Source organism: Chiroxiphia lanceolata, chromosome 24 (genome assembly GCF_009829145.1).
Source record: "Chiroxiphia lanceolata isolate bChiLan1 chromosome 24, bChiLan1.pri, whole genome shotgun sequence".
In the NCBI taxonomy this organism is placed as follows: domain Eukaryota; kingdom Metazoa; phylum Chordata; class Aves; order Passeriformes; family Pipridae; genus Chiroxiphia; species Chiroxiphia lanceolata.
This window is the reverse complement of record NC_045660.1, coordinates 4,960,988-4,987,421: the sequence shown is the minus strand read 5'-3', so window position 1 is coordinate 4,987,421 and position 26,434 is coordinate 4,960,988. Positions and strand designations below refer to the sequence as shown.

Here is a 26,434-nt window from a genome sequence, read left to right as displayed (position 1 = left end):
ACTGAGCAGGATGAAGTGGGGGATCACAGGAATTCTCAGGGTGTCCTAGTGCAGCCAGAGGATGTATTTATATATGAAAATATACATTTATATTTATATATATAAATATATATAAATATATATAAATATATTCTCTCTCTATATATATATTCTCTGTCCTTGTGGGTCCCTTTCAACTCAGGATATTCTATGGTTCTATGACATTTTTATATCTAAAGTCTGCTTGTATCTAGAAGTAAAATATATATTTATAGATGATTGTATATATATTTAAAGGTTTTTTTTTTACCCAAAGCCTCGTGCAGCTGGAACAGCTGGCAGTTCTCAGGGCATTTTATCAGGTGCTCAGGGCATTTTGTCAGCTGCTCCATGCAGGAAGCACCCAGGAAGCACAGGAGCAGCTCAGTCCCCGTGGATGCAGCTGGAATGAGGGAATGTGGGAAAGCAGCTCCTGCTTCCCAGACCCTTTTCCGCTGGCACATCCCAGCTCCATCACATCACCAGCAGCCACCTGCCTTGCAGGGTGTTATTTGCCCTGCTAAGGATGGACCACGGGCCCATTTATGGTGGCCTCGTGCCTGCTGGTGGGTCGTTTCTCCTGCAGCCTTAACACAAAGCAGACGGCTTTGGATGAAAACTATGCTGGGATATTTTTCATCTGGGCAGGGATGAAGCTCTAGAAAAATATATTGCAACAGCGCCGAGCCCCGGGGTAACTCTGTATTTTCTATTGCCCATCTCATTATCTTGAACAATGTTAGGAGGTCACAGGGGTGCAGGACCCCCAGGGAATGATGCAGTGTTGGATCATGGAATGGTTTGGGTTAGAAAGGACTTTAAAGCTCATCTTATTCCTGCCTTCTGCCTCCAAGCCCTGTCCAACCTGGCCTTGAACACTTGCAGGGATGGGCCATCCACAGCTTCTCTGGGCAACCTGTGCCAGGTTTTGGAATATTTCAGGCTGTGTTTGGGTCTGTCAGGTTTTGCTTGATGTTTTTGCTCTTTGTGAGCCTGACCAACTTGTGGCTGCAGGGTTTGGGGAACTGCTCAGGGTTATAAATATAAATCTGTTTGCACCTGGGTGATGCTCTGGAACTCGTGGGGTTTTCCAGCTGTGGAGTAGGTGCTGCAGGATGGCATCTGGTGTGATGCTGTCCCTGTGTGAGCTGGGACTCCTGGCTGGTCAGTAAATCCTCAGCTGGGATTCCTGGCTCTCCCATCAGTAAATCCTGAGCCAGGCTGATGTTCCGCAGGTCTGCACTGTACTATCCTCACTGTAACAGCTTCCCCTTCACCTCCAAGTGTCGGCAGAACAACCTTCTCTTGTCTGAGCCCTTTGGGGAAGGTAATGGGGAAAAAACGAGCCTTTAATTCCCTACAACTTTCTATCCAAGAGCAAGTTTCTTCCCTCAGGAGCTGGTGGGGGGGACGTGGTATGTGATGGGCTCTGAAATCAATCCAGGCTTTGTGGGAGCCTCCCCGCCCTGTTTGCTTGTGGTTACAACGGCAAAGGGGCTGGGGAGGCACCGGCTCCTCTCGGTTTCCCTGTGCTGTCCCTGTCCCGCTGCTGCCGGAAGCGGTTCCGAAAAGAACCGAAACTCTGAGTAACGCCCAACATGGTGCAAACCGTTAGTAAATAGGGTTGGGCTACAAAGTCTCATCGTGCACGGTGTGATGCTGGGGGCAATGGGACACCTGGCTGTGGGAAGGGCTGGGGGGTGGACAAATCTCTGGTGTTGGAGCATCTTTCGGGGGGATTTCCCCATAGGGCATGTCCTGGCAGTTAATCCTTAACCTGGGCATCCAGGGAGGGTGATGGAAATGTCCTTTGGGTGCTTGACTCCCAGAAGCCCAAATTTTGTTGCTGTTGCTTTTGCCTCTTTGCTGGGCAGAGGGTTTCCTGTGAGCAGGGGGGTGCTGCGTCCAGCCCGTGTTACTGAGCCCCCTGGAAGCCCCTCGAGGCGCTGCCTTCATCTCCCAGCCGCTCCCCTTCCATCCCAGCTTCCCTCGGTGTGTTGGCATTGCCGGGCTCTGTGCTGGCAGGGGACGCTGCTGACTGTCACCCGTTGCGGGGGGGCCGAGGTTTCGTGCCCCTCCAAGCCCCCCGTGAGGATCCGGGGGGTGTTGCGGTGATGCCGACGCGGCAGCCGCTCCCACCGATACCCCCTCGCCGCGGCCGCCGGAGCCGCAGCCGACCTTCCAGCGCTGCTGGGAATGGAAATCGAGGAGATGACGTCTCTCCCCGCGGAGCGGGGGGGTGGACGAAGTTTGGCCGCGAGAACTCCGAGGAAAGATGTTTGAGCCGGCCTGACGCTCACTTTGTCCCTCTACCCGCCCCCTCTTCGAGCTCCCAAATCTCCCAGTCCCAGCGGCGCTGGCTGTCCCAAGCCCTGCCAGCTCCGGGGAGACACAGCCAGCTGCGGGCAGAGGCGCAGGCAGGAAGTTTTGGAAGTTTCTACAGGCAGCGACTCAGCCCCCATCCCCTCGCCCTCCCGGCGATGCCGGACTCCGGCAGCCTCAGGAGAAAGAAATTTGGAGCCAGGCTCGGGATAACGGGCCGGGAATAGGAGACAATGCCTCTGTCGGAGAGCTCCTATCTGCCGCCTGCCGCCTTTGTCCTGAGCCACGTCCTGGGCATCGCAGGCGTCCTGTACTGGCGGAGCCGGAGCAGGGAAGGTAGGGGTGTTCGGGGGGGGCAGGGAGGCACTAAGATGGCCGGAGGGTCATGGATTGTTTTCCCTCCCCAGGAGCTGTTGGCAGCGTCTGGGCAGGGCCGTGGTTGAGGGAAGGAGGGAGGAGGACACGGCCATGGGGATCCTCCCGGTGGCCTTGAGCCCTGTGTGCATGTAAGGGGGGGTGCTCAGAGGTTTTACCGCCTAAATTTGGCCTTGCCACCCGTTCCCAGCCCATGTGGGGCTGGGAGCGGCTGGGACTGGGGGGGTGGTCCCGCTGGGGATGAGGCTGCTTTTTGTCTGGCACAATCCCACGACACGTGGCTGGGTTCTGCCTCCCGGTTCTGCCCCGGTGTAGGGGAGCGTCACTCCCACCCCTCGCCGTGACAGCGGCGTCTCCGGGAGCCGCCGGCACCGGCAAGACGCAGCCCCGGGAGCTCCTCCCGGCGCTGGCACGGCCTCACCAAGCAGCTGGGGCTGACCCTGCCTCAGTTTCCCAAAATAGGGCTTGCACATGACTGCCCAAGGAGCGTGAGGATTCGTTACAGGGAGGTGCGATAGCTCCAAGGCCCTGCACAAGGACTCGGTAGCTCCTTCTGTCTCCCGGCCTCTTCCTCCTGGGATTTGTTTGTTTTGATTCCTCCCTCTTTTTATTTTTTCCCAGCAGTGCTTGTTCTAGCCTGTGCCTCTGCATGGGGCCTCTTCCCCGCGGCCGTGACCGAATCCCCCTTTTCTTTCCCTTTTTCCATGAAAAGGGGCGGGACTGCACAGCCTGGGCAACGTGCAGGACTTCTCCCTAGATACTGTTTGGGGATACACTTCTTCCTTTCTCCCTCTAAACTACTGGGAGAGGGAGATTAAGAGTGAATTGCACAAACAGAGTGCACCATCACCCACTAAACCCAGACTTGCTGTAATTCCTCCTGCTGACCTGCCGTTCCTTGTCCATTTAATTAATCTCATGGCCAGGCAGTGTTGTCCAGAGATGTGCTTGGCTCCATCCAGAGACCTCCTGAATGCTTCCCAACTTGACTGTCTCTTTCCCATGCCGACCTGCTGCTTTGCCCTTCTTGGAGGGGTGTATCCTCTCCCCCCCCACATCCATCCCTTTTGGAAAAAATCCTGGAGCAAGTGTTGCAAGCAGCAAGTATATTCAACGTCTGTTTTCCTTCATCACTCCTTCCCAGAAAAGGGCAGGTGAAGCCCATCCCGTGGGCACAGCATCCTGGAAGACGGGGGTCATCTTGCAGCAAGTTTTTTGCCCTGTGATGCCCGCCCAGCTCTGCTGAGCATCCGCCCCCCTCTCCTTTGCATCACCACTTCTCAGGTGTCTCCCTCATTAAATATCCGGGTGTTGGATAGTTTTCCAGCGCAGGTATCTCTTGTGCATTCTTCCAGGCTGAATCAGGCTCCGTTTCCTCTCCCTGGGTGAAAGGCTCTGTAAATCCTGCCTGGTTGGCTCTGTTGTCATGATGGATTATGTCAGCTCTCAAGTTGGCAGCCAACATGTTTCAAATACCTCCTGCTCCTCAGCCAGCCAGGTTTTTTTGCATATCCCCCATCTTAACAGGACCAGGTTTAAAAAAATCCCCGTGCATTCCCATTCTTTGCTTGTGTTGAAGTGAAAGCAAAGGGTTTCAGTGCTTAGAAATTTGATTTTTTTGGAATTTTTCAGTAACCAACCCCTCTGTTACCCCAAGGTTGTCTCTCGCAGTTTAATGCCACTTTAACCCTGAGTATGGGCTCGGAGATGTCCTCAAGCTTGTCCAGCTCAGGGCCCTGTCTGAGATTTCCCATATTCCTTCAGATTTAGCAGGAATTAATGAGCAGGGGCAGAAAGTTTGTGAGCCACTTCCCAGCTTTATTCCAGGAGGCTGAAGGAGCCTGTAGGTGACATGAAACCCCCTGGTTTCCCTCCTAAGGATGGCAAAGGGCCATCCCGGAGAGCACTGAGCACACAGGGGATGGAGGGTGCCAAGCCAGGGTTAGGATTAGGGATGGTGCCTGGCCAGGCACCTTCTATCCTGCTGATTCCCAGGGCTGGGACCAGGCTCTGGCAGCAGCAGCCTGAGCAGGAGGAGGCACACGGTGATGGAGTATGAGAGCGAGCAAGGCCAGCGATGATGGAGGAGAGATCCATGGGGGAGTGGCAGCTCCCGGCCAGACGTGTTGGGAGCTGCTGGGGACAGGCAGGCTGCCAGGATGGAGGCTGCCGCGGGCAAGCGGGAAGGGAATTGTCTGAGCAGGGTGTTGTGGTGGTGCTGGGGGGGTTCTCTGGCACCCAGTGCCTGTGGGAGCCATCCCTGTGACGATGGAAGCGCCTGGGGGCCCTGAGGTCCAGCAGGACGGTGAGTGGGAGTTTTTCTTTCCGTGCTCAGCTGATGCCTCTGATTTTGGAGCACTGCATACCAGATATGGGGCAGGATGGTTTTCCCTGTTCCCCCTTGCTAGCTGGGTTCACTTGTGGGACCAACAGCAGAGGGAAAGTTCCCCAAACCACCTTCCCCTGGTGTGGCCACCAATGTTCCTTGGTCCTTGCTGCTTCTGCCCCTCTGTGGGGGATTTGTGCTGCTGTGGCAGAGGGCAGACAATGCCCTGGTTCCTTTGGGATCCCCATTTTTGGGGATGAGGTGGGCTGAGCTCTGGTGTGCAATGTGGGGAGAGGAGATGGGGAGGGAATTAAACCACATGCACGGTCTCTGTTTGCTGGTGATGTTCCCTGTGTCACTGCCACCAGCCTTTGCTCCATGGTCTGCGTGTGAGGGGACCTGAAGCTCTGCCTTTGCTTTTTCTGCTGCTGGCTTGTCTTCAGAGTGGGACAGATTTCCTTTGGCCACTGTGACCTTCCCTCTGACCATGCCCTACCTGCCTGCTGCCCAGGCCATTGCCTCTGCTCACTGTCCCTGGCTGGTGACTGGATGATTCTTGGTGGCTGAGGCCAGCAAACTTCTGCTAGACCAGGGAGGGGATGAGCATGGGGGGATGCAACCAGGGAGGGGATGAACATGAAGGGATTGCAACAAGTTGTTTGTCAGGGTGACTCTGGAAAAGATAAGCCAGGGAGAGATAAGCTTGCAATGCCTTAATATTGTTAGTAAGCAGTAACCAGCATTATTATTAGCTCAGCTCATAGTGCGGGTGCGGGCTGGGGAGGTTTAATCTGGTTGGAGCCCGGGAACCACCCAAAGGTGGTGAGACAGGGCAAAAAAAAAGGAGGAAAACCCTCAATTTCTGCAGGAGACGGGAAGAGGGAGCTCGTCGAGGAGCTGCTGGCCTGCGGGCAACCCTGGGATCCAGCACTGGAGGTGCCTGGCTGCAGACTGTCCGTGTGGGACTCGGTGACGTGCCTCCGTCCCCGCGTGCTCCGTGCGATGCTCGGGGACGCCCTCCTGCCTTCCCGAGGCAGCACCCTGGCTGCTCTTGCCCTCCTGGCTGGGGCAGCAGCTGGCAGGAGGGCTGCAGGGGGATTATATTTAGAAGAAAAGGAAGAGAGGTGGTGATAAGCTGGCCCCCGTTATCTCCCCGCGTGCCGAGCGGGGCTGCGCCGTGTCCCGGCTCCAGCGCTTCAGACCCGGGACATGATTTGGGCAGGAGCTGCAGGCGGGAGCGGGGAGAACAGCCCAGCATTGTCCCTCCTGTCCCTGGTGCAATTAACTGGAAAACAAGACGAGGAAAAACAAGCCAAGAGCCGGCCAGCGGGCAGTGCCCAGCTCTGCGGGGCGAGCTGGTGCCCGCACCCCCAACCCGCCGGTTGCCGGAGCCGCGCCGCACTCAGCACCACTTCTTCCTCACGTGCTGGAGGTGGCAGCTCTGCCCTTCCGTGCTGGGAGTGTTCCAAGCTGCTTTGCCGGCCGTTGGGACCGTGGGTGAGGATTTTGCTGGCACGGAGCTGCCGCACTGGTGGCACCCGGGGCTGGGAGCACCCGGAGAAGCGCGAGGAGCCGGGAGACTGCAGGCAAAGCAGCCGTTGACATCGTGGTGAGGTTTGCGGTGATAGCCCGGAGGAGGAACGGCCTGTGCCCGCACTGGGGGCACCAGGGGTAGGAAGTGGTCTGGTGGGAGGAGCTGTGGGTGAGAACTCACCCATCCGCACCCACTGGGGCCGAGGTCGGCGAGTGGGTGGTGCCGCCAGAAGACCCTTCCCCGGGAACCAGGAGGCAGCCGCTGCTTTGCCGGGACCCAGCGCTCCCCATCCCGGGCTGGGGCGATGGAGAGGCGGCATCTTTCCGGGGAGAGGAGGCGGCTGAGCGCCTGCCTGGTGTGCCGGATGTGCTGCATCGGTTAGTACCCACCACCCTCCCCTGCCCGGCCTGTGGGATACACGGGATACGGGGTATGGAGCTTTATCCACCCTGAATTAACACCGGGGTTGGGAAGGGACCCAACACTGGGACTCTGGGAGGGTCGGGTGAAGGAAAAGTCCCTAAAAACACGTGAGAGTGACACAGCTTCCTATGGCTGGCGGTGCCAGGCAGCAGCTCCGTGGCTCAGCCGCATTGTCCCGGGAAGCCGAGGCTGGAGCCTGGCAGAATGAGAAGTGAGTGTGGACGTAGTTCAACCAACGGGTAGTTTTTTGGCACCTGATTAAACGCCTTGGCCCAGGGATGGAGGGGGACATGGCGAAGTGACGTGTCGCCGTGTGTCACGTGTCTGACTGCGGCGCTTTCAGAAGGGGAAGCCGTGGGGTGGAGGAGGAAGAGGAAGGATGTTGGATGGTGCTTTCCAATCTGTGTGGATGGAGATGTTGGGAGGTCTTCTCAAGGGCCTCTGGGACTGTACAGAGACTCTCAGTGACCCCCCATCCCGGGGAGTGGGGTGTGGGGCTGTGTGGCAGGACACACGGTGTGGATGGGGATCTCTGGCTGAGAGATGCTGTTTTCTCCCTTTTCTTGATTTTTGGCTTAAAACCAAAGCGAGGGGTGCTGCTGCCTGGTGGACCTGGATGTCAGAGGGAGTCTCTTGGGGGAATGGAGCTCATCCTTTCCTGAATATCCCAGGGATCCCCTGGGATGCATAGGACAGTGCTTGGGAGCCTGGGGTCATGTGCTGTGGAGTTGGTGCTGAGGAACCTTTTCCTCTGGGGTGCTGTTGTTAAACCCAAGTGATCCCATTGGGCACAGGGCTGGCTGCTGGGGTTGCCCTGAGCCCTCCTCACTGCCTGGGGAGGTGGGAGCTGAGTGGGACCCCCCTGCACCCTGTGGGACCCTCCAGTGTGTGTAGCCCATCTTGTGCCCTCTCTTTTCGTCTTCTTACCTTTGTTTTTCATGTGATATTATTTTTTCCATGGAGCAAAAAGCCTGCCTGGAGCTCCCCCATTGCTGCTTGGGCATCACCACAAATCTCCCATCCTGTCACCCCGCCACCCCTGGGGACAGGACCCCCTGGGAGTGTCACCCACGTTGTCACTCTGTCCCGCCGGCGCTCAGAACTCTCAGTGTCTGGCCAGGGCTGAGCTGCAGGACAGAAATAAACATTAAATCCTGACAATCCAATGAACCAAAAATACAACGACAGAGTAAGCTGCTAATTGCACACCCTGGTGGTGCCCGGCCGAGGCCTCTAACGGGACATCTGGGGGGTTTATATAATGCCCTAAAGCCTTCCAGGAGCAGGCAGGGCAGAGGGACACCCTCCTAAAGTGGGTGGGCTCGGGCAAACCCCCCCTCCCTCCCTGTGCTGCCTCCAGAGGGGCCGAGGAGCCACAGCGGGGGCACATTTTGGGCATTCAGTTGGTGCTGCCAGCTGCAGTTACACCTATCCCAGCCATCCACGCTGCGTTCGTTAAATAACACTATTCTCACCAGGAAACCAGTGTGTTTTGTCCTAGCTGCCATTTCCCTGCCCCAGGGAGATGTTGGAGCCTCGTGCACGGCCCTGTCCCGCACTAACCCGTGAATAAGCCGCCTCTGTTCCCTCTGCCGGCGCGGGATCCGTCCTGGCACCGGCGGCGATCCCTCTGTCTCTTCCCCTCATTTCAAAGTCATTTGAGTTTCTGCATGAGAACCACTGACCAAGAGCTGCCTTTGTCTTCTTTTGACAGATGAACGGGACAGAGTCCAAAAGAAAACCTTCACTAAATGGGTCAATAAACACTTGATGAAGGTAAGAGTCACGTATTTTATTATAAAGCCGGTTAAATGACCATGTGTGTGTCTGTTCCAGCTCAGGACTGGCAGATAAATGCCTTTTTAAGTTTTTTTACGATTTTTTTTTATGCCTAGGACTGTTTGATTTCAGTATTCATGAGTGTCTTTACTCAGAGCAGAGCAGGATATGCTGGAAATGTGCTGGAGCCTTTGGAGGGCACTGTAGCATCACCACACAGCCCTTTTATTACCTTTTCCCTCCTGGGTACCTTGTCCTTGCTTAATAGGAAGCTTGTGCATCCTCCCTCATGCCAGGGCAAAGGAGGTTCGTCCCTGACACCACCTTGCCAGGGAAAATGGGCTTTTTTGTCTTTCAAAGGATGCTCTTGCGTGTGGAGGAGCCCCAAACAGTGCCAAGGGACATGTTTTTAAGCAGGATTAACATGGCACCACAAGGTGCCTCCTGCTTTTCTTGGTTAGTGCTGGGTGGGTTTTAATTAATTCTCCATTTACCAAAAACAGAACCAAAAAAAAAATTAAAAAAAAAAAAGAAGGAAAAGAAATGGCTTGAGTACAAGGTGTCCCAGCTGTGTTTTCCTGCCAGCTTTGCAAAACTCTGTGCCAAGCTTTTGGCTGCTTTCTGAATCTTACAAAGGATGGAAAACCAGAAAAATCTTGAAGCTTCTCTGGGAAAACATCTGGGGACTCCCAGGAAAGTGAAACCTGGGTGTCTGGGGAAGAGCAGGGAGAGAGGCTGGATGGGGTCAGCTTGCTCCTGTAGCTGTGCTGCCCATGGAAACCTCCTCTGCTGCCAGGTGGAATCTGGGTGCTGTGTTTTGGGAGATGCTGTGAGGAATGTGAGAAGTTAAACCACCGCCTCAGGAAGAGCTACCCTTCCTGCAGGGATCTGTGTGCAGTGTTATGGGATTACCTGGAGTACAGATGGTTTAACAGTCAGATTTTTTTGCGTGTAAAATTGGCAGCAGCTTCTGCCAGGTCATTTGGGAAGGGGGAGGCTGCTCTCCTTGGCCATAATTCTGGAGTAACGGTTTGAAATGGCCTGATGGCTTTTCCCCTCCCCAGGTGCGCAAGCACATCAACGACCTCTACGAGGATTTACGAGATGGCCACAACCTCATCTCCCTCCTGGAAGTGCTGTCAGGAGTGAAGCTGGTAAGTCTCCAGGGATGGACAGGGATGCTGGAACCACCCTCTGCCCCGAGCCCCCTCTGTCCTCCCCCTGCTCTCCTCCACTCCCAGCCATCAGCTGTCATTTCGTACGCCACAGTTCTGTTTTCAAATGTCTGTCATTGTTTCTTTTATTATTATTGCTATTATTATTTATTATTACAGTTATTATTATTATTTATTTATTTATTTATTTATTTTCACTCAAAGCCCTGTCCTCCAGGCTGGTCTCTCTTGGATACCACCAAAGCATCTGATTATGGTGCCCTGGGTAAAGCCCTCTTTTTGCTAAGTCTTACACACCTGCATCTTCCAGTCTTGACTCCAAATTTAAAATCATGGATAATAGCGGATCTGACTAAAAACTGCCTCTGTGGCAGCGTGCCCAGCAGTTTAACTCAGATTTGACACTCCTGCCCCGTGCTCAGCTCCTGCACGAGCTGGGTTTGTAGCAGTCAGTGGTGCAAACCTCTTCTCGTGGAATCCCTCCCTCCTCCTTCTTCCTCCTCCTCCTCCTTCTCAGACTGACACATTCCCTCAGCTCCAGGAAGAATCCCGATTGCTGTAACAGGGTAGCACAGCAGGAATTATTTTAGTTTTCCCCCAAAATAGGATCTGGGCAAAGATCTGCTACCTCCCTCCGTTACCCTCCGGAGACGCCAAATCGGTTTTTGTGGGGGCTGAAAAATTGGATCACGCTACTCACGATCCACACAGCTCCCAGCTTCCAAAATCAGGAGGAAATTCCTGTGCTGGGGCTCGGAGCGTGCCAGAGACCCAGCCGCCTTCGTCCCTTGCTCTTTTGATTTCTCCTCGCACCCGGGTGTTGCATTTTGGTTTCCATTCTGTCTCCCCTGTTGTGTCACCCTCCCGTCGCCGTCCCTCCCGTCCTCCTTAGCCCGTAGAGCCGCCAGCTGAGCGGAGCCTTCGCCTGGTGAGAGCACCGGCCTGGTGCCGTGCGAGCAGCGAGGAGCGTGAGGAGGAAGATGATGATGATGAAGAAGTAGGTTGAGCCTGTCCTGGATGCAGCGTATCCCTGGCAGACGCTGCAGTGCCGTCAGATAGTCCAGTGCAGCCCAGCCTTCCCCTCTCCCCGGTTTTAGCCGTGGTTTTGGATAAAAACCCACTTGGGGTGGTCGCCCTGAGCGAGGGTGTGTGGAGGGGAAGCTGTGAGAGTGGAGATGCTCCCTCATTCTGGGGCTGTGTTCCCGTGAGCTGGATTATCTGTGCGTGCACTGCAGCGTCCGCCTGCAGCCAGGGCACTCACTCACCCACCCAGTGTGACAGCATGTGTCCCCTCCACGGGGTGGGAAGGGACAGGGACGGGTCCCACACGGCTGCTCACGTGGCACTGCATGGACAGGCTCCGGGCACAGGCACTTCTTGGGATATGGGGCACGACCAGCAACCCCTGTGCATGTGAGTGGAGGTGGGAGCGAGCACAGCATAGTCCCAGGGTCAGCCTGGAGGGGACAGACCCAAAACTTGGTCAGGTGTAAGAGAAGGTGTATTTTCCAGCCCTTGTGCTCCAGGTGATGATGTCCTTGTGCAGTGTCACCTCAGCAGGAGGAGCTTGGGCTGTAGCACCTTCCTGCAGGCCTAGAGATGTTTCCTGCAGGCCTAGAGATGTTCCCTTTGCAGGGACAACTCCTCTCCTTGCAGGGACAGGTCTTCCCTTCAGGCTGAGGAAGGAAGGTGATTCAGAGGACTTGGGGTGTCCTAACAGTTCAGAACATGATGTCCCTGCCCATGGCAAGGCATTGGAATTAGATGTCCTTTAAGGTCCTTTCCAACCCAAACTTTCTGTGATTTTATGAACATCCTGGTGAATCCTCATATTGAGGCTGGGATCAGGATTTGGACATTGATCCTCCCACTCCTACTGATTCAAATCAGACCCATCATCCCCATACCCTTTCCCTGGCCATGGCTCAGCCAGTGGGTGCCTCTGGAAATCCCTGACCTGCAGCAGCAACAGGCACAGTCCAGGGTGTCTCATTTTCCCCTTTCTGAAGGATTCGGAGATGGTACTTGAAGCAGCAGCCCCTGCCCATGTGCAGGAAGAGCCAGGCTGGGTCTGGAGGGGCTGATGCTGAGGTTGGGGTTCCTCTGCCATCAGTGGGGACCCACAGCTTGTCCCTACCTGGGTCTCCATGTCCTACCTCTGCTTCCACCTGGATCAGTCGGACTCTGTAGCTGTTTGAGTCCATCTCTTTGCTGAGCCCTTTTCCCAACTTGTCTGACTGTCCATGGGCTGGGTGAGATCCTGCCCTGAGATCTTGGAGGCTGAGCCAGTCCTGCCTGTTGCCAGGCCTGGACACCAACCCTCAGGGTCTCAGCAGAGGTCCAGATCTCAGGTTTTCCTACCTCAGTCTCCCTCTGGGGCCTTTTTGCCACCTTCCAGCAGGATTGTGCACAGCCATGGCTTTATTTGCTCCAGAGTGATATAGAGCAGGGTGTGTGACTGCACAGGGGGTCACACCAGCACACTGACAGCTCCCAGGGGATCTGGGGGGCCGCTGTGCATGTGGGGTGCTGCCAGCCCAGCCAACCCTGTGAGCCTGACCCGAAGCTGCTGCCTCTCTCTTACAGCCACGTGAGAAGGGGCGGATGCGCTTCCACCGGCTGCAGAACGTGCAGATTGCCCTGGATTTCCTGAAGCAGCGACAGGTAAGGGCTGACAGAGGCTCATCCAGCAGAGCTGGGTGGCTTGTGGTTCTTTCTCCTGGCTGGGGCTTGGGAAGGGTGTTGAGAAGCAGCATCAGCCCATGCTGGGGTGTGCCCATCTCCATGGTGCTGGTTGAGGATGACTTTTGGGGGGCTTTTCCCCATGGGAAAAATGGGAAATCCATTCCCCCTCTGAAATCCAGCCACGCACATAAAAACTGCTGTGAAAATGAGGGACCAACTCCAGTTCTCGGAAGGAGTTTGCAAATGTCTCCAACAGTCACGTCTGTGCCCTGAAAGCCTCACCTGGGACTCCTCAGCAGGTCCCAGTGATGGGGATGGGCAGCTGTGGCACATCCGTGCCCTGCCACCGGCTCTGGGGGGGGATGTGGCTGCTGGTTCTGCCCAGCCCACGCAGCCCTGGCCTCGCTGCTGGCACAGCCAGGTGCTTCTGTGGCATCACCCCTCTGGCTGTCAGCATGGACTGATTATCCTTCAGTTTTTGGAGGACAGGCTCCCTCCCCTGGGCTTTTGGGAGCTGCTGGCCCCACCGTGCCTGTGCAGCTGGCAGAGACCAGTCACGCTCCGCACCCCTGGGCAGATCCTGCCTGGAGCAATGGGCTGCATCCCGAGACTTGTTGGCTCTGCAGGTGAAACCCCCGCAGCCCCGGGGCCGGGTGTCCTGTTCTGCCTGTTGGGTCAGGTCTCCCCACCGTGATGCTCCCAGATATGCCAAGGTGATGATGATGATAAATTGTACCAGTTCATGCTGAAGCAGAGACTTTTCTCTCTTGCTGCTGGCCTGAGGGCACTGAATAAATTTGAGCACATTCCCTACTCCAGGGAGGGTGAGCCGCTTCCAGCCCCCCGCCTGTTCCTCCTCCCCAGCTCCTTGATAGAGACATTTTGCCAAGGGCTCTGGGGAACTTGTTTCTCCACTTGGATGAAACAGCTTTTTCCTTTGAAGTGTGATGGATGGCCTGGTGGCCTTGCTGGGATGTCTTACCCCAGACACTCCTGCCAGAGTCTGATTGTGGGTCCCGTTGAGTGGTGGGGAGCAGGGACTCCCCCAGGGGAGAAGAGGGAGGGCAATGCCTTCATTAGGGCTGATTGATTAGCGCTTGGTTTTGAGCCTGGGATGGAGTTAAAGCTTGGTCATCCCCTTTTACCCGTGCTCTGTGGGCTGGAGCTGTTCAATTATGCACCAGTGCTCGGGGCTCCGGGGACAAGGCTCCATGAGCTGAAGTAAAGCCATTAAGTGCTGGGAAAGCACTTCTGGATGGAGAGTGCTGGAAACATGGAAAAATCCTTCCCGAGCCAGCAGATGAGGTGGCCTTGCTGCCTCCTGGGGAAGTGCTGGGGTGTTGTGTGCCCACTCCCCAAGGAGTGCTTGGGGTGGGACAGCACAGTGGGGGACATGTCCCCCTGCTCTCAGGGTGGTGCTGACGGGCAGCTCTGACCCTCTCGTGTCTTTTTCAGGTGAAACTGGTGAATATTCGCAATGATGACATCACGGATGGCAACCCCAAGCTCACCCTGGGGCTCATATGGACGATCATCCTCCACTTCCAGGTAGGGCCGTGGAATTTTCTTGCTGGGGGCCATGGGGTGGGCGGCGGGGTTGTCTCTCCGGGGTGCCAACATCCGTGTTCCTGCGTGTTCCGTGGTGGTGCCGGCGCGCGGATGGGTCTGGAGGATCAGCACACACTGCAGTGTCATGGAGACTGTGTTGGAGAATAGCAACACCCTCTGCTCATCGTCTGCATAATGAAAGCATTAATGATGGGCTGTGTGCGGTGGCCTCCCGGTTGGCACCAGGGTTGTTGGCAGTAGCTGTTTGCTCAGCTGGAGGCTCTGGAGAAGAGCAAATTCGGAAGGGGCCATGGGGCTGTTATCCTGAGTGGTTCCCGGCCCTTTGGGTGGTCGGTGCAGCCACAGGACTCCTCATTGGGATGGAATGTGTCAGCTGTGTGACAGTGGTTCAGGGCAGAGAGAAGAGAAGCTCCCTGACCCGGGACCGTCTCCAGCAATTGTGTGCTAGGGATGCTCTTGGAAAAGAGGGTTTTGGGTTTTTAATAGCCTCAAATTATCTGGTTGTAGCTTTGATGCCTTCAGGGGGATGATGTGTGGCCCCCAGTGCCACCAGTGTGTTGGCATGTGGGGCTTGCTGAGTGGTGCTGCTGTCAGCAGCTCGTGGCCATGTGGCATTGGCTGTGGAGTCATCTCCACTGTGGGCCTGAGCCCGTGGGAACTGCTGTGTCCCAGCTTCCTGCTGTTTCCCTGCTGGCATCTTCCATGCAGGACTAGTGCTGGCTTTTGACACTTAAGAGGAAGATTATATTTTTTTGGAGGATGGGCAATGCCTTGGGAAGAGGCTTTTGGGAGGAGCATGGGGGATAAGCTGGGTGTGAGGCTGCTGACGAGGCGCTCTTCCCGAGCTTTGGCCCTGGGAAGCGGCCGGGGTCGAGCAGGCTCTGGATGCTGATGAGTCACCGTCCTCTCCAGTGGGGCCCTGGCTGTGGCATCTTGTCCCCGCTGTCCTTGCAGTCACCCTGCCCTGATGCATCCTCTGCTGCAGGAGACCACAGAGGGCACATCAGGAGGTCCTGTGTCCCCCTCCATGCCTGTCTGGGAGGGGGATGTTGCCACTCTGCCGTGGGGCACAGGATGGGTGACACAGAGAGTGGGGCCGGTGCCGCCGAGCCTGCGCGTCCTGTCCCCGCCTGCACTAACGGGATTTTTTCTGGGGTTGTAGCTCCATTGTGAGCCTCTTAATCTCCCGTGTCCCAGTGCTGCTGCCTGGGGGCAGGCGGCTGGGAGAACCCGGGAGAGGTTTGTGCTGGGATGGTGCTGGTGCAGAGCCCGGGCATCACCAGCTCTGCAGGGAGCTGGAGTAGTGAGGATGAGGGGGGTGCCCCCCCCCCGTGCCCTGGGGGCTTCCCTGTGCCCTGGGAGCTCTTGCGGTCACTGGTTTCCCTTAGTCATCTCCTGGGTTGCTCCTCGTTGAGTGTTTCCTCATTGAGTGTTTTTTCCCTGCTTGCTGGGGCTGAGCTCAGTCCCCCCATCTTTATGCCTCCTGTTCCCCGGTTTTTGTGACACCCCCAGTTTGGATGCTGCCCCACTTTGGTTACCCTGCTCTGACCCAGTGAGCAGAGTTGGGATGCTCTGTGCTCCTCAAACCCCTGCCCTTTTGGGCAGCAATTGGGGCAGAAGCTAAAGGAGAGAGGCAAGACTGGTGCTGGAGTGGGATTGGGACCATCACACTGCTGTTCCTGTTGGGACCCCCCAACTGCAGCTCCCTGAAGCGATGAGCCGTGTCCCCAGGGCACCTTGGGCTGCCCATCTGTGCCTCAAACTGGGCGAGCCTGGTAGGAGTGTGGGCACATGAGCTGGTCTTCTGGGGCTCTTGGAATTAAGAATTAAGGAGCAAACCTCCCGAACTGGAGAGAAACACCCCTGCGGAGCCGGTTGGCGAGCATGCAGAGTCACTTTGACTCCTCCCTGCTTTTTTTTTTTTTTTCCCCCATTTCTCTCCCACCCCTTCCTTTATCCTACCTTTGCCAACCTTCCTCGGGTTTTGTGTTTTATCCCCCCTTTCCCCACCCTCTCCCACTCCCCTCCTCGCTCCGCTGCCTGATTCCTGCTCCCTGTTTGTGTTGGCGAGGGCCGTGCTCCAATTACCTCATATTTGGAGAGAAGGACGCCGCAGCCAATCCCCGCTCCCCCTGCTTTTAGGTCAAGTGATTTCTGAACTGCAGTGAGATGCTTTGAATTTGTCTCCTCGCAGCGCCCAGGCTGTAAGATGGCTGTCTGGAGCGGCGGCGGTGGCAGCAGGGCTGGCGGGAGGGACAGGCGGCGAGGGGCAGTCCGCGGAACGCTGCGCGCCGGGCGCTTGATCCGATGAAGCCCGGTTTGGGATTTATTCGGGAGCCGGCGACTCGCTCAGCTGCGTTACTGCCGGCACCGAGCGGGAGGAGGAGGAGGAGATGGGGAATTCGCTGGGCTGCGTTAAAGAGCAGAAGGAAAAAGCCGTTGGAAAGGCACCGCTGTCTCCCAAAAAAAGGGTCCGCTTCAAACGGAGGCGGAGAGGGAAGAGGAGAGCGATGCCGGAGGCAGCCCCGCAGGAGGAGCCCCGGGCGCTGGAGGTGGCTGAGGATGAGGAGGCTCCGAAGTCGAAGGCAGCCCCCCGGCAGGGGGGAGGAGAGGAGCCCCGCGGCGGGGACCCCGACCCGTCGGCGCTGCAGCCCGGGATCATCGTGCAGGTGAAGGAGCGCTTCCAGGGGGAGGTGCAGAAAGCTCGCCTGGTGCTGGAGCCGCAGCGGCCGGGTGTGGCGGGAGCTTCCCGGGAGGAAGGCACCACCGTCATCGCCCGCCTGCTGGAGAACCCGGCCGAGAAGGACTGCGAGAAGGCAGTGAGCCGGCTGGTCGAGCTGCAGAGGAGCGGCACCGGGAGCTGCCGGGCTGTGCTGCTGCCCCTGCGCGGGGGGACCGATGGCCACGCCGAGGGGCTCCTGTCCCCGGCCAGCGTCGTGTCCGGCGAGGAGCCAGCGAAAAGCCGGGAGCCGGGGGCTGGCAGTGCCCTGGATGCCTGGGGGAAAGGAGGCAGCGATGATCCCAGCTCCAGCGCCGCATGGACCTGCTCCTCCGCAGCAGAGCCGGGCACCGTTTCGGAGCTGTCTACGCCGTCCCCCATGGTGGATCAGCTGGAAAACCCCAGCGTGGGGAGAACCTCAGGGTTGCCATCGTCTCGGTCCGGGGAGGGAGATGGGCACGGACTGCCAGCTTCCCGCAGCCCGTCCTCCTTCAGCGCGGCCCGGAGCTCCTCGGGGTACGGCAGCGACCCGGCACACCGGCCAGCCAAGGCCACGGGAGCTGGTGGGACCACGGTGTCACCCTCTGATGGTGGCCACAGGCTTGCTGCAGAGGGCTGGGATTGGAGGGGGAGCTCGGGGACAGCCGGAGCAATGGTCAGTGTCTGCGTGTGCCCTCACCCCCTTTCTGGAGTGGGGCGGGGGGACCTGGTTCAGTGGACCCCAGATCCTGGTGGCCCCTGGGGATGGTCATCCCAGCAAGGGGCAACCTCGTGCTGAGCACGGGCGGGAGGACGCTGGTGCAGAAAGCTCCTGAAGCCTTTTCTCCTCCAGCATCTCCTCTGGGAAAGTATCCCTGTCCTGTCTTCTGCTCCTGGCACAGGCAGACTGAGAGCAGCCGTCACAGGAGCTGCTGGGTGCGGCTGACGGTCACACAGGGTCTCTGTGCCGTTGCTGTCACCAGTGACACACGTGCTGGGTCACTCAGGGCTGCTGGTTCAGGTGTGAGTTTGTGGTGTCCCCTTCCTGCTGCCTGTGCTCAGCTCCCAGTAGGGTGGCAGTGGGTCAATGTGGAGACATGGGGGCTCTGCCTACTCCAAGAGGAAGAGGAGGGGATGATACTGTGTTTTGTAGCTTGTTGCTATTTGGAGGTCACTCCTTGGGGGTGCCAGGGCAGGTGACGGTGCCCTTGGGTTTTGTCCAAACTTTGCACACCCCAGGACAAGATTCGAGGGGCTGTGGTCCCCGATGCCTTTGCTGGGTTGGGACCAGTGTCACAGGCATAATTTGGCCTTCAGCATCCTACCACCAGTTGCTTGATGCGTGAGGCTGGTGTTGGAAGGCTTTGGCCCCAAGTCCTGCGAGTTTCTGCTCTCTTTTCTCGCTGGTGCCTCCCTAAATCTTTGTCCTGTCACAGAGATGTGAAGAAAGGAGGGTGGAGCTGGTGCCGCATCCTGCACCTCTGTAGGCGCGTCTCTAGGAGGGTCTCCTGCAAGGATGCTCTCAGGGACAAGGCCCAGTGGTTGGAGAACCCCAGTGCTGTGTCAGTGGTTAAAAATAAAGGGTTTGTCAGACCTGGGTGCTGTGAGGTGCTCCCCGATGGGCAGCAATGCCTGGGTGGGGCACAGCCCATGGGTGGGTTCACAGAAGGGTTCGTTCTCCTCTTAATTAAAAGCTGTCAGGTAATTAAGAAGGGGGTGCTGAGCAGATGGAGGTTTGTGGGTCTCTTCCCGCTCCCTGCAGACGTGGAGGGTCCCATCCTGCATCCTGCTGCTCACCCAGCTCATTGCCCTATCCATCCTGGCTCTGCTGCCAGGTGCCAGCTCCCGACATCCCTAAGGAAACCCAGCCCTGGGGCTGGAGGAGTTAAAGGCAGTGCCGTCAGTGTGGCAGCAGCTGACAAAGAGCAGTTTTATGTGTGATGAGCGTATCAGGCTCGGGAGAGGGAGGTGAGCTGCAGCATACAAATTACACCGGCAGCATCCGCCCCGCCGGCGGGAGAGAGGGATAATCCTGCAGGTCCCTGTCTCCTGCCTGCAAAGGGATGTCTGACCGCTGGGACCTGTGCAATGCCAGCACCCAACTGAGTGTATTTTGAGGAGGAATCAAGCAACTGGGTGTTTTCAGGGTGGTGGGTGGGGCCGGGTCCTGGCACACCTTCTCCCTGCAGTGCCGGGAGGAGGAATTCAAGGAGCAACCAGCCTGTCTTGCCTTTCCACAGGCACCCCGGAAAATCTGAGCGGCTCACATCCTCCCCTTTGTCTGCCCCTTAATTAAGGGGAGGTAATTGTACTAATTGGGGAGCTGGAGGAGGGGGAGGGCAAGGAGGAAGCCGTGCCAATCAGAAATATACTGGCATGTGGAGACACGTGCGTGGTGTCACGTGCCAGTCTGGGATTCGCAGCCAGTCCTGTGCGTCTGTCTGAGGGGTCCGTGACTGCCGGTCTCTTTTGTTGGGGAAGTGGGTCATGGCACCCCTGCCACCAGCACCCCCTGGCACCCCCCTCTCCGGGCACAGCAAGGCAGAGGGGGTATGTGACAGCCTTCTCCCCATCCTTCCCTTTCCCGCTGGGATGGAGTTGGTGGCCCTGCTCCATAGCTGGGGGTCTGGGAGAGACGTCCTCTCCAAGTGCTTCTTAAGTTGGTATTTTTTACAACAGGATGATCCAGCTGTGCCCTGGAGCTCCAGGTGGAGGATCCCTGGCCACACCTGCAGCCCTGGCAAGGGATGGTGTCGGTGGTCCCTCCTTGGGTGCTCCCTTGCTGCTCACCATGGGTGCTGTTGGATGAGAGCACCCAAGTGTCTGAGGGTGCTGGGGCTCCTTGTGATGGGTGCTGGGCAGGAGAAGCAGATGTACAAGAGCACTGCAGTTGGCACAGCATGTTTGGGACAGGAAGGGACCCGCCTGGGGCCTCCTCTCTCCAGAACATTACATTCCCAGGCTGGTGGGGATGGGGATGGTGCAGAGGAGTGGCTCCAGTGATTTTAGGAAGCTGGGGTCTGGTGGTGGCAGCCCGTGTCCTGACTGGGTTGGGCTGCATGGCCAAGCAACACCTTGTGCTACTGTGAAATGGGGCTGGCAAATGTCTGGCTTTGCTTCCCTCACCTGCCTGGATCTCCAGCCTGCCCAAACCACACCACACCCCCAGCACCCTCCTGCAAGTCTGGTGGTCCGTTCCCAGATTTGCCACCCTTCTACCCCACAGTAACCAGGAGTTTCCTCCTGCCCTTCCTGGCACCTGCCAGGTCTGGGGCAAGTTCACAGAAACTGGATGTGCCTGGTGGAGCCTTTCCTGCTCCTGCATCATCCCACGGCTGTGCCGCTTCCTTACAGATCTCCGACATCTACATCAGCGGGGAGCTGGGGGATATGTCAGCCAAGGAGAAGCTGCTTCTGTGGACACAAAAGGTGACAGCAGGTTACATTGGGGTGAAGTGCACCAACTTCTCCTCGTGCTGGAGCGATGGGAAGATGTTCAACGCGCTCATCCACAGATACAGGTAGGCAGGAAGGAGCAGTGGGGAGCATTGTGTGGGTGGGAGGAGGGATGAGGATCTCCTGGGGGTCCCTGCCCACCACAGCAGTCAGTGATGGTCTGGAGAACTTGAGGATGTGGGTGAGACTTACAGGGAGCAATGTCATTTTACCTGGAATTATCTCTTCTGCCAGGTAGCTGGGGGGTGGATGCTTGGAATGAGCAACAAATACATCAGTTTGCAAGAAAAAAAAATGTCTTGATGAGGTTGGGGAGAGAGGCAAAAAAAGAAAAGCTTTTAAACTCTTGAGTGCTGCACTGGTTACATGTTGGTGCTGCCCTTTCGTTTTCCATGAATAGCAGCACTTCCATCCGTGCTTTTATCCAAGGATCTCAGAGCTTTCCTGAGAGCTTTCCTTGAGGGACAGCAGAGCCCTTTATACCTTCTACCTTGCTCAGCGTGGGCAGTGAGTCAGAGCCAGGGCCAGCAGGGCTGGTTTTTGCCCTGGCTGCTTGGTCAATGGGACCAAGAGGTTTTCCTTCACAGCCTGAACCTCCCCCTTCCCAAAGGGAATGAGCTGGGCAGGTGCTGCAGCCCAGGTCCCCTCGGAGAACCACCAGCCTGGGACAAACCCTCGGAGCCACCCATGGCAGCGATGCCTGTCCAGGATGCTCTGCCCTGAGCACCTCGTGCTGTCTGCCAGTGTTGTGACTCTGGTGCATGTCTTGCAGGCCAGATCTGGTGGACATGGAGAGGGTGCAGATCCAGAGCAACCGGGAGAACCTGGAGCAGGCCTTCGAGATCGCGGAGCGCCTGGGGGTCACACGGCTGCTGGACGCTGAAGGTGGGAGGCTGGGGGATGTGGCTGGTGCAGGGAAATGCTGACCTTTCCACCCACTCCTGTTCCTCACTGCCTTTTCTGCTTCCCTCTTGTCAGATGTGGATGTCCCCTCTCCGGATGAGAAATCCGTGATAACTTATGTGTCTTCAATCTACGATGCCTTTCCCAAAGTCCCTGAGGGAGGAGAAGGGATCAGCGCTATTGTAAGTGTTGCTGCGGTTTGGGAGGCTGGGAAAGCAATCTGGGAGGCAGCTGGTTGGTGTGGGAAAGGTTTGGAGGTTCCCTGTGTAGCAGATGGCTGATGGGTGGAAGAGGCCTGGGGAGAGGAAGGAGCTTCCCCATTAGCGTGTCTGCCCTGTGACCTGCTGGTGTGCCTGTAGGGCTGTGATGTTCTCCAAGCTCTGCAGATTCTTCCATGGGTTTTGAGCTCATGGGAAAGCTGAGCTGGCTTCCAGTGAGCAGCTTGCAAGGAAGATCCTCCTCCTCCTCCTCCTCCTTGTACCTGGGATGGCATCACAGATGATCCACCCAGTAGCTTGACTGTGGCACCTCAGTTCCCTCTGTGCTCTGCCGGGCTCTCCTTTTTCCCCGTGGAGACTTGCCCACCAGCAGTGCTCTGCAAAGACACTCTCACCCCACAGGAGGTGGATTCGAGGTGGCTGGAATACCAGACCCGTGTGGAGTCCCTCATCTCATGGATCAAGCAGCACACGATACTCATGTCAGACAAATCCTTCCCCCAGAACCCTGTAGAGCTAAAGGTAGGTCCTGGACAAGGTCCATCCTCAGTGTCCTGTGTGCTCAGTGCCAAGGGAAGGGTGGTGGCATTCCCCAGGGTGGTTCCTGATGAACCTTTCTCATCCCAGGCACTTTATAACCAGTACATACACTTCAAAGAAACTGAAATCCCAGCAAAAGAGCAGGAAAAAGGAAGGATAGAGGAGCTCTACAAACTACTAGAGGTAAGGATCATCATGGCTACCTGGAGGCTTGTAGGTGGGAGTGTTGTGCTTTTAGCAAGACTAAAGTGTGCTCAGTTCAGGTTTGTTTTGGAATGGAGAAGTGGGAATAACCCTCAGGGTGAATGATGTAGCAAGCAGCAAACTGTGGGAGCAGAGGCAGAGCTGGTGCCTTATAAACCCCTTTCCTTGCTGTAATCCCTAACCAGCTCAAGGAGGAGGTGGGCAGTGCCAATCTGTTGATGTTTTCCCCAGGTATGGATTGAATTTGGACGCATCAAGTTGCCCCAGGGCTACCACCCCAACGATGTGGAGGAGGAGTGGGGCAAGCTCATCATCGAGATGCTGGAGCGCGAGAAGCTGCTGCGGCCGGCGGTGGAGAGGTTGGTGCTGTGGCTGTGGAAGGGATGTTTCCTGCTCCCCTGGCCAGAGGGACATCCCAAGCCTCTCTCTCATCTCCCTCTGTCATTCCAGGCTGGAATTGCTGCTACAAATCGCTAACAAAATCCAGAATGGTGCTCTGAGCTGTGAAGAAAAACTCACTCTGGCGAAGAACACACTACAGGCTGTGAGTGGGGGGTGGTATTTCCCCCTCCTAATTTTATTTACTTCTTTGTTTTCCTACTCTTCTTTTGTACCCATCTCTTCCCCTCTCTTCTGCCTGGGGTGGTGGATTCCCCTAGACAATGTTCCTTTCTCTTCTGCCCTTGAGCCTGTCCCAAAGGGGCTAAAGTGGGGGTGGTGGGTACCTGGTGAACTGTGGTTGTTGTGGAGGATCTTGGGGGCAGGGTGGCCAGGGAATGGTCTTGCCTTCTGGGGCTGGACATCTGCAGAGGTGCTGGTGTGGAGGAGAATAGCACTTCTGGGAAAGCTTGTTGCATAATGAGGCTTAAAACCCCCAAAATGTGTTCTATTTGCCTAAAGGACTGGCAGGAAGGACTCAGTGGCAGACCCTGGGTAGGGAGGAGGTTTCTGAAGAGGGCTTTTTTGTTCTGGGAGAAAGAGATGTTGGTTGAAAGTGTTGGGAGCTAAAAACGGTGATCCCATCTATCCCTAGAAGCTTTCAGTTCATCTGCAGCAGTTTTTCTAAGGGGGATGTCCCGGGTGGGGTGTGAGGAATGAATTCACGTTCTGCTCAAGTCAAGCCTGTGGATCAGAAGGTTTTTTCGGTCTCAAAGCTGATGCTGGGCTGCTGTCGTGTTCTCCCTGCCTCTCCTGGGCTGAGGGGACCCAGCCCTCAGTGTCCTCTCTCCTGGTGCAGGATGCTGCTCACCTGGAGTCAGGCCAGCCGGTGCAGTACGAGTCCGACGTGGTCGTGTACCTGCAGGAGTGCGAGGGGCTCATCCGCCAGCTCCAGGTGGATGTGCAGATCCTTCGGGATGAGAACTACTACCAACTGGAGGAGCTGGTGTTCAGGTGAGAGGGACTGTGTCCGAGATGGAGAAACGTGGTCAGAGGCTACACCCTCCCTCCCTCCCTCCCTCTACTCTGTTCTGGGGAGGGAGGGAGCGTGTGTGTATCTCCTTACCCATTCCTTGCCTACTCCCCCAGGATCATGCGGCTGCAAGATGAGCTGGTGACTCTGAGGCTGGAATGCACCAACCTGTACAGGAAAGGGCACTTCTCCACCCTGGAGCTGGTGCCCACGTCCACGCTGAGCACGACACACTTGAAGGGCGAGTCCCTGACGAAGGGGCTCCACACCTCCTCGGCCTCCTGGTTCAGGAAGCCCATGACCAGGACAGAGCTGGTGGCCATCTCCTCGTCTGAAGATGAAGGCAGCCTCCGGTTCGTGTACGAGCTGCTGGCCTGGGTGGAGGAGATGCAGGTGAGTGCTGGGTCAAATCTCCTGCCTCTGCTCAGGCTGATGTGGGAAGGCAGGAAGTTGCTCTGGACTTTTTTCCTGCCTTTATCTATGGATAATTGCTTTGGTGGTTCAGTGTTTCTGGAGAGCTCTTTCATCTTGAGGTGGTTTTTCTCTCTTGTGATCCTGCTGATCAGTGGGTACCAGGGGAGCCTTTCAAAGCTGGAAGCAAACCTGTACTGATGCAGTCAGGTGGTCTTGTGTAGGCTGTCCCAGAAATCATTCAGTGTTGGAGCACTGGCTTAGGATCTTCTACCGGGAGTGGCTGGTGTTTGTTCCTTCTGAAGTGACCTGGGAGGTTTCCTTGTCCTCGTGTCCTTTTGGGATGAGCTCCTGCAGATGAGGAATGCTGACTTGAGCCTCTTGGCCTGTTTCAGATGAGACTGGAGCGGGCAGAGTGGGGGACCGACCTTCCAAGTGTGGAATCCCAGCTGGAGACCCAGCGGCACATCCACACCAGCGTGGAGGACCTGGGCTCCAGCGTAAAGGAGGCCAGGATGTACGAGGTATGGCAGGGGCTGGGTGGCACAGTGCATGGCACAGGTTGGGTGCCACAGTGTACAGGGGCTGGGTGACACAGTGTACAGGGGGGTGAGGGCATTGGGGTCAGCTCTGGTGGGTGAAGGTGCCTGGGACAGAGGTGTTTTTTAAGGGTGGAGCTTCTGAATTGACGCAGTGCAAGAGTCTGCTGCCCTGAGCCATCCTCTCCACCTCCTCTTCCTCACAGAGAGCTGGGGAGAAAGATGTGGGGATGGGGTTTCAAGTGATGCCATCCTGTGTCGGGCAACAGGAGCATTTTTTGTCCTTCAGGGTAAAATGTCTCCGAATTTCCGCGCGAGTTACACGGAGACGCTTGGCAAGCTGGAGACGCAGTACTGCAAGCTGATGGTGAGTGTGCTTCTAGAACTACCCCATCTGGGGTCCATCCCTGCTGTCCTGCTCCTGAGCATCCCTGTTCCAGGGCTGGGGAGGGGGTAAGACACCCATTGCCTTCAGAGCAGGGGCGAGGGATCATCCTTCCTTGTGTCCAGGAAACCTCGAGCTTCCGGCTGAGACACCTCCAGAGCTTGCACGGGTTTGTGTCTCGGGCCACGGCCGAGCTGATCTGGCTGAATGAGAAGGAAGAGGAGGAACTGGCCTATGACTGGAGCGACAACAACCCCAACATTGCAGCCAAGAAGAACTACTTCTCAGTGAGTGGGATGGTGGGATGAGCGGGTGCTCTCCTGGTTGTGCTGCTGCTGCTGCTTTTGATCCCCTGTGGGACCTTCAGCTCCCAACAGACCTGAATCCCCCAGAGGCTGGATGCTCCCTACCAAGTCACTGAGCTTGTGGCTCCTGAGTGGAGCTGATGAAAGTTCTCCCCAGAGCAGAAAGTGCAAAAAAAAGCCTGTGTTCAATTGAATTTCAATCAAAAAGGCATCAAAAGATGTATTTTTAGCACTGTTTGGAACTGAAGGCGCATTTAACTAGTGGAGGGGAAGTAAAGTCTGAACTAAAGAGGAAAATTGATTCCTCTTTAAAAGCAGTATAAATAAATTCCCATCTTTCCCCAGTCACACTGTCTGGAGCTGAAGAGGTCCCTGGGCAGGTTTCCAGTATCTGTGTTACATCTGCCCTGTGTGTTTGGCACACAGGACACAGGAGACATCCTGATGGGAATGGGCTGTGGTGCTCCCATAAACTGTGCTGGATTCCCTGGGATACGCTGGTATTCCCTGCAGCTCTTCCATGCTGTGTTAGTTGGACACATGGTCTGAGTGAAGTCGATCCACACACGTAAGATTTGGACTTTGCTTGTGTCCTTCGTGCAGGAGCTGATGGCGGAGCTGGAAGAGAAGCAGGACATCTTCCGCTCCCTCCAGGACACGGCTGAGCTGCTGTCCCTGGAGAACCACCCAGCCAAGCAAACTGTAGAGGTGAGTGGGCACCTGGAGGAGCTGGGAGATTCCTGAGAACCAGCTGGCAGCAAATCTTCTCATCTGGGACTGGGAGGCTTGCTGTCCCACCCCACAGTGCCTGATAAAGTGTTTTGTGGTGGCAGAACATCAGCACAGTGATAGAGATGTTTTATTTTGGGAAGTGCAATGAGGAGCTCGAGGCCATTCCCAAATAATCCCCACCTCAAATTAAGACACAAATACGCTTACACAGAGCATGAGCCTTCCTTGCAGCGAGGTGATACAGGGCATGGCCTTGGCTGCCCTGGACTCATTCAGGCTTCCAGGGGTGCTGTGGTGGTGAAGCAAAGGGCTGCAGGGATACGTTTCTCCCTGGGGTTTCTCTCTGGGTTGGGAGAAAGCAAACCTGTGCACCCCACAGCCCCTGGAATCGTGTACCCGTGGGTGTGTGGGACACAAAGATGTTGG

At 56.5% G+C, this 26,434-nt stretch overlaps 1 protein-coding gene across 25 annotated transcripts in view; it reads left to right on the top strand.

Annotated features, from left to right (window-relative positions):
- Nucleotides 1–26,434, top strand: part of MACF1 (microtubule actin crosslinking factor 1) — a 141,079-nt gene that overhangs the window by 26,026 nt on the left and 88,619 nt on the right. For 10 of the 25 annotated variants that reach the window (XM_032709939.1, XM_032709935.1, XM_032709936.1 and 7 more), the window contains 17 exons: nucleotides 8,713–8,774; nucleotides 9,842–9,931; nucleotides 12,539–12,616; nucleotides 14,093–14,185; nucleotides 20,259–20,425; nucleotides 21,133–21,245; nucleotides 21,339–21,445; nucleotides 21,884–22,003; nucleotides 22,109–22,204; nucleotides 22,457–22,584; nucleotides 22,676–22,769; nucleotides 23,463–23,617; nucleotides 23,753–24,029; nucleotides 24,443–24,571; nucleotides 24,876–24,953; nucleotides 25,097–25,258; nucleotides 25,880–25,984. In XM_032709939.1, coding sequence (XP_032565830.1) covers nucleotides 8,713–8,774; nucleotides 9,842–9,931; nucleotides 12,539–12,616; nucleotides 14,093–14,185; nucleotides 20,259–20,425; nucleotides 21,133–21,245; nucleotides 21,339–21,445; nucleotides 21,884–22,003; nucleotides 22,109–22,204; nucleotides 22,457–22,584; nucleotides 22,676–22,769; nucleotides 23,463–23,617; nucleotides 23,753–24,029; nucleotides 24,443–24,571; nucleotides 24,876–24,953; nucleotides 25,097–25,258; nucleotides 25,880–25,984 — 2,054 coding nt within the window. Of the gene's footprint in view, nucleotides 1–2,573; nucleotides 2,677–8,712; nucleotides 8,775–9,841; nucleotides 9,932–12,538; nucleotides 12,617–14,092; nucleotides 14,186–16,503; nucleotides 17,581–20,258; nucleotides 20,426–21,132; nucleotides 21,246–21,338; nucleotides 21,446–21,883; nucleotides 22,004–22,108; nucleotides 22,205–22,456; nucleotides 22,585–22,675; nucleotides 22,770–23,462; nucleotides 23,618–23,752; nucleotides 24,030–24,442; nucleotides 24,572–24,875; nucleotides 24,954–25,096; nucleotides 25,259–25,879; nucleotides 25,985–26,434 lie in introns of those variants that run through there. The other 15 variants (XM_032709927.1, XM_032709920.1, XM_032709916.1 and 12 more) reach the window with 4 other exon arrangements.